At 34.7% G+C, this 7,056-nt stretch overlaps 1 protein-coding gene across 1 annotated transcript in view; it reads right to left on the bottom strand.

The window, feature by feature from the left end:
- LOC106466448 overlaps positions 1 to 7,056 on the bottom strand; it is a gene marked incomplete at its 3' end in the record, with an annotated part of 28,336 nt that overhangs the window by 12,152 nt on the left and 9,128 nt on the right. Inside the window, exons 4-7 of the mRNA XM_013926730.1 lie at positions 6,495 to 6,610; positions 4,412 to 4,640; positions 3,164 to 3,339; positions 1,025 to 1,158 (exon numbers count right to left, since the gene is read on the bottom strand). Of these exons, the coding sequence (XP_013782184.1) occupies positions 1,025 to 1,158; positions 3,164 to 3,339; positions 4,412 to 4,640; positions 6,495 to 6,610 (655 nt within the window). The remainder of the gene's footprint in view (positions 1 to 1,024; positions 1,159 to 3,163; positions 3,340 to 4,411; positions 4,641 to 6,494; positions 6,611 to 7,056) is intronic.

Here is a 7,056-nt window from a genome sequence, read left to right as displayed (position 1 = left end):
TTACTGTACTGTACTTTATACCATAGCTTTATCTTATGGTTCCTTACTTCTTCCTGTACTGTACTTTATACCATAGCTTATCTTATGGTTCCTTACTTCTTCCTGTACTGTACTTTATACCATAGCTTTATCTTATGGTTCCTTACTTCTTCCTGTACTGTTCTTTATACCATAGCTTTATCTTATGGTTCCTTACTTCTTCCTGTACTGTACTTTGTACCATAGCTTTATCTTATGGTTTCTTATGAAGTGTTTATTTGAAACTGAGATTGATGTTGAAATTAATGTGTTATATTTAAATTAAAATACATCTCTATGTGTACACATCATATACTTCTATATGTATATATACATGTGTGCTTGTGTGTTAGTACACAGTGTATCACAACTTTTGAGACACATTTTTATCAGGAAGTGGCATTATATATTTGTATATCCCTACGCCATATGTTCCAGGAGCATGCTAGAATGTCATCATGATAGTATAAGACTGTGTTGTCATATGCGTATAGAAATATATATAATACAATCAATGGAAATGAATATCTGTCAGTTACAGCGTGTACTAAATATAACTCTACAACAGGTGTTTCTATCTTGTACTTGTCTGTCAGGAGTTATTTCTATCGAGTAAAAATTCCTACAAAGTATTCCTTTACATCCAAAAAATTACAATAGCTAAGTAAACTGTCCTCCGGTTACTCAGCGGTCAGCTACAAGGCTTATAACGCTAAGATTTAACGGAAATGCCATTTGTGTAGAGATGCGCTTAAATAAAATCGAACACTTACCACATATATAACCAATATAGCAATCCTCATCCTACACCGACATATTCAGATTAAACTGATTACCAGTGTTCATATTTACTTGACAAATTTCATTCGTGCCAAGGTGTGTCAATTGCTGTAGTTATGTAACAACTGCAAAGCTTTATTATAATAGCAAAAGCTAATAACTGTGATTATATAAGTGAATTTTACACAAGCAAACAAAAAAAAAGAAAACAAGAACCGCTACATACCGAACAGGCATCATTCCAAATGACACGTTCTTGGATGATGTTTCGTAGGTGCAGCGAATGTTGTACACCTTGTCTGATTTGGTCATGACAATCGAATGATGTTGAAGAACAACTGTATTAGTGAAAACTCCGCCCTAAAAAATGATTAAATACCTTAAATATTATAAAATTTAAGAAAGGATCGCTTTCAACACTAAAGGAAGTAGAATGAGGAAACTTTTAGAAATCTTAACCCTGAAGAAAGTATAAACAGGAAAGTTTTAACTCTAAAGAAGGCTGAAATAGGAAACTTTTAACACTAAAGAAGGCAGAAGTAGAAAACCTTTAACATTAAGGAAGGCAGAAATAGAAAACCTTTAACATTAAGGAAGGCAGAAGTAGAAAACCTTTAACATTAACGAATGCAGAAATAGAAAGCCTTTAACATTAAGGAAGGCAGAACTAGAAAACCTTTAACATTAAGGAAGGCAGAAATAGGGAACAGAAGTAGCGAGCCTTTAAAACTAAAAAAAGACAGGAACAGGAACCTTTTAAAAGGCAGAATAAATGTTTAGGGTTACTTGGCGTGTATAGATAAGGGTAGAGTAACAAGACACAATACAAAAACGTCAGAAAATGTTTTCTAACGGCGATCAAATATTGAGATTTTGTGTTTTGATAACGGAATAAAGTAGTTGACAGTTAAAGTAGATTTATAACAGAAATTATTAGTTCCATTTACTGTGCTCCTACTATAGATGGTAAAGGCATTTATTTTATCCTCTTTTTTTTCTATTGGTGAAATTACGACCTAAAATGTATTCGTTTTAATTAGTAAATATAAATGATTTAGTAATTAAAGTTAACAAAATATTTAAGCTTTTCTCTAAGCAAAGACGGTCTGGGCGTAGTCTAGTGGCTAGCATACAAGGCTACGAAACTCTAGGTTCGAGTCCATGATATGCCACTGAACACACTTGCATCTGTTGGCGCGATATAAAAGTGGTGGTCAAATTCGCTATTCACTCAAATTTACTGTATAAGTTTTGGACGCTGCAAACTTCTTGTCACCCCTCTAGTTAGAAGCTGTATAAGATGACCGTTTAGCCATTGCGTACCGTTCAGGTTGAAAGTGAAATACTATGTAAAGTTTTATTTTTATGTTTAGTGGTAGATTAATGCGTAGAACTACCCATTCGCATGAAGTGTAACAAAAAAGATTAATGTTTTAGTGGTATAGGTTTCATTCGTTCTCAAAACTTCTATTGTCATTGATAATTCAAAATTATCTCTAAAATATAGCCTGGTGGCTAGGAAGCTCGACTCACAATCTGAGGGTCACAGGTTCCAATTTTCGTCACCGTACATGCTCATCGTTTAGCTATGGTGTCGTCATAAAGTGATGGCAGTGGGCGTTGTTGACTAGCCGTCTTTTAGCCTATCACTGCTAAATTAGGGACGACTAACAAAGATAGCCCTCGAGCAGCTTTGCGCGAAATGCAAAACAAGCGAAAGCATAATTACAAAATCTAACCAACATAAAACACAGTGTCACGCTTGATTTCGCTTGATTCTCAAAATATGAGGAGTCATAAAAGCCAAAATGCATTTATCCAGATAGAATAGTTCGAATACTGTCTGCCCATTACGATTTTAGTGACGGGCAGTGGTGCAGTGGTGTGGGAACGGCGTTTCCTTACTGTTTTTTTTTGTTTTTTTTTACAAATCTGGAAATTTGAAAGTGAGAAAAGAAGATTGCAATAAAATGGTAGCCATCGCAGCATGCAGGCCATTGTACACTTTAACTGATTATTGCTTATTTATGTACAACTAATTCTGTCACTTATATTTGCATAGCATTATTTTCTAATGTATTTTGAAATAAATTGTTCATACAAATTTTCTTCTGAAATTTCAAGAGAGGAAGCAAATGCCCCCTTGCCCCTTCCTGCGGACGCCCACGTTCCTAGCTGAAATGACAGAATGCATGACCAAAACATATACCTTGTGTGACTTATTTAGCAGATATTTATTGCTGTTTTGTCATTTTAGTATGTCTGCGGACTTACAACACTAAAAACCGGGTTTCGATACCCGTAGTCGGCAGAGCATAGATAGTTCATTGTGCAGCTTTGTGTTTAACTACAAACAAACACTTACCACAGACTCGGTGTTACAGTCCTGACCCTTTAATGACACATCCAGATCAAACTGATTACCGTTCTTCACGCTTGCTTGACAGGTCTCACTCCTGCCCAAGGCATAGATTCGTCCATGAAAAGGCTTGTTAGTTCTTACGAAGACAACCATTTTGGTGTCCGTGCACTGGATCGATACTAAACCAACATAAAAAAGTAGTAAGTAGGACATAAAACCCTTCATTTAAAAACTACAGTTTGTGTAAGATATGACAGAAGTGTTTAGTCAAAGACAAATCTATAATAATTAATATTAAATAAAATACTACTGATAAAAGGAACTTTTTAGAATATTGTAGAATACCTCGTAATTAATATTTCAGTGTTTGCGTGTTTCCATATTTTGTCAAAATATAAAGTTTATACAAAGTTCTGAAATTGTTACCGTTATAACAAAATCCATAATCATCACACGAGGGGTCACCACTGTCGTAAGTAACAACAGGAGAATTTGAAGTCTTCTGTGCTCCAGTGCCAATGGAAGGTGGAATATTAAAAATGGGGTTTTCATTGTCTCCCGCTTGATGCCTGAAACTGCTATCTGTTAGATAAAAGCAGATCATCATTGGAAAAGTTAATATTGAAAAAAAAATTAATGTCTGACTCTTCGAATTTATTTATTTTTAATAAAGCTACGAGCTAAATTTGATGTTAATTTCTCCTTACTTTTAGTTGCAACTAGAAAGTTTTTACATTTAATGTAATTTTGGTTTTTAATGGTTTTGGTAAGATATGTTTCAAACTTATCTATGGACTATTTTTCTTATGATAAACGATCGCGTAGAGGGATTATCAGAATAACAGCTGTTAAGGTGTGAACGCCTTTTAAAAGCTGGCGAAGTCTGATATCATTAATTATATTTGTCATAAGACATTATGCTAAGCCTATTGTATTTTTAACACTACATTCATAATCTAGTCCTTTACGAATTTAAAGAATTCGAAGAGTGTATAATAATAGTATTTCAACCACACTATATTCGTCATATTCATTGCCGACGACGCGTTTTGTTCAATCCAGAGCTCTTCAGGGTGGCTGGGATATAAAAAAAAAACACAGCGATTTGCGCTGAGTTTCGATCCCGCGACTCGTAGATTGCGACTCGATCACCGTAACCACCAATCAATACTGAAAGTTGGTAACATTCATGCTACTAACAACAAGAAATGGTTTATAAAATAAATGTGTGAAATGATTTTTTTAACTTACTTGTACAAACAGCTTCTAAGTATATTCCTGTTCGTTCACCGATGTCCAATAAGGGAATAGGACTAGGATTGAGAAACGTCTTTTTTCCATCCGGCATCATCACGTAATCCACGTGGTACAAGGCACAGTTGGGCTGAACATGCCGAGTTTCAGGCGAGTACAAAAATGACCGACAAATGAACTCGTTCTCCTGAGTACACATTTGGAGGCACTCTTCCTCGGTGTTCACCTTTGACAAAGCAAAGAGCCGGTATTTGGTAAATATTTTTAATATGATCCCTAAAGCTTGAAAGCAATGTGAACTCTCAGTTACGTGACCACTTTAAAGCTTCAATGTAAGAATAAAAGGTGGCGAAGCATGGTCAATGTCAAGGAAACAATCCCGAAAAAAAAACATTTCACTAAGCTTGATATTATTTCAGATCACTTGACTTTGAGTTAACTCAATACAGGTTTTTATAATAGAAAATAATATTATAGTCACGAAACTGCTGATTTATGACTAAATAAGAACGACATCTAGTGAATATTCTATGATATTCTTGTTAAATACTTGGAACTTTCTTTCAATAAAACCTTTATTAAAAAGGTTTGAATTTTATTAAAAAGTAAATGTGAAGCACAGTCTTGTCATTCGATTTACCAGTTGTAACTGAATTTTACCATTCAACCCCTCACCAGTAACCCTGAGCAACGACAAATCCAAAAAATAAGACTTAGTCTTCATATAGTAATGGAATATTTGTATTTTTTTTGACGACTACCACATTGTTCAGTACATGTTTGTCGGTATCTCTTGCACTGTACGTTGTTCAAAATATGTTATTCAGTATGTTTTGCACCGTATATATTGTTTAAAGTATGTTTGTTAGACAGTATTCCTTGACTCGCAATCTGAGTGTCGCGGGTTCGAATCCCCCACACACCAAACATGTTCGTCCTTTCAGCCGTCGGGGCGTTGTAATTTGACAATCAATTCACTATTCGTTGGTAAAATAATAGCCTAAGAGTTGGCGGTGGGTTGTGATGACTAGCTGCCTTTCCTCTAGCCTTTCACTGCTAAATTAGGGACGGCTAGCACAGATACCCTCTTAAGTAGCTTTGCGTAAAATTCAGAACAGATAATCCAAACTAATTATCATTACTATACATTTCTTGTAAGTGTTTAAAATAATTTCTTGATCTAGTGTTTTTCTTATTCCTATTTTCTTTACCACTACGGCAATTCTTGGTAATTAGACAGTGAATGCGAATCATGTAGCTTTGCGTTAAATTCAAAACAAACCAAACCAGTATTCCTTGGGGCACGGTTTGGCTATATGGTAGAGCTTTGGATTGGCAAACCATGCAATACCACAAACAATATTAATTCCCCACACTTTGAGCTGTGGATGCATTATAAGAGTGAAAGTCAATCATTTAGTCTGAATAGTAGCAAGGTGTTGCTAACTAGCTGGCTTTCCTCTAATCCGTAGTTAAACACAAGAGACAACGGCAGATAGCCTTTACCATAAATACAAGAAACAAAATACAGTATTTCTTACACCGTACACATTGTTCTAAGTATGTTAGTATGTCTAACACCGTACACATTGTTCAAAGTATGTTAATTAGTATGCCTTACACCGTACACACTATTCTAAGTATGTTAGTCAGTACGTCTTACACCGTACACATTGTTCAAACTATGTTAGTTAGTATGTCTTATACCGTACACATTGTTCAAAGTATGTTAATATGTCTTACATCGTACACATTGTTCTAAGTATGTTAGTATGTCTTACACCGTACACATTATTCTAAGTATGTCAGTCAGTACGTCTTACACCACACATATTGTTCAAAGTATGTTAGTATGTCTTACACCGTACACATTGTTCAAAGTATGTTAGTTAGTATGTCTTACACCATACACATTGTTCAAAGTATGTTAGTTAGTATGTCTTACACCATACACATTGTTCAAAGTATGTTAGTTAGTAAGTCTTACACCATACACGTTGTTCAAAGTATGTTAGTTAGTAAGTCTTACACCGCCTGGTTTTTCAATAATGGACTTTAGAATTACGTTATTGTTAATTACCACTATATCCTTGTCCGAATAATAGTACAGGCCAACGAAATGAGCCACAGAAGACTGAGTGAGATCCGTGTGGACGAAGTCATAACGTCTTCCACCAGTACGGCATATGTCTTCCGCTATAGATATATATATATATATAGAGAGAGTAGGTATCATGAAAGCTTTACTCTACATCCCTCATCAACATTCATTTCACTGTACGATTTATACTCAATATTTAACGATCTTAACAATAAAACTATCACGAAAAGTTATCTTCCTGTTTTAAACAGTAAGCCTTGACGATTGACGTTATGTATATATGCATTACATAATAACAGATCTGGTTTATCCCAGTGGTTTATCGTATTGTACACAGAAAGTTTTTGCTTAATTTCTCCCTCACTCCAACAAGCGGAGTTTGAACCTATAAACTCATACTATAGAATAATTTGAAACAAAAAAAAAACATATAGGAAGCAAATGTAACGAAGCACTAGGATTTTAAGGGAAGTAATACATAATATGATATCACAAAATTAGCATAAACACAATATATATATATATACATATACATATACAC

Source organism: Limulus polyphemus, unplaced genomic scaffold (genome assembly GCF_000517525.1).
Source record: "Limulus polyphemus unplaced genomic scaffold, Limulus_polyphemus-2.1.2 Scaffold2261, whole genome shotgun sequence".
Lineage (NCBI taxonomy): Eukaryota > Metazoa > Arthropoda > Merostomata > Xiphosura > Limulidae > Limulus > Limulus polyphemus.
Note: the sequence above shows the minus strand (reverse complement) of the source record. Positions and strands in the feature narration are given on the sequence as shown.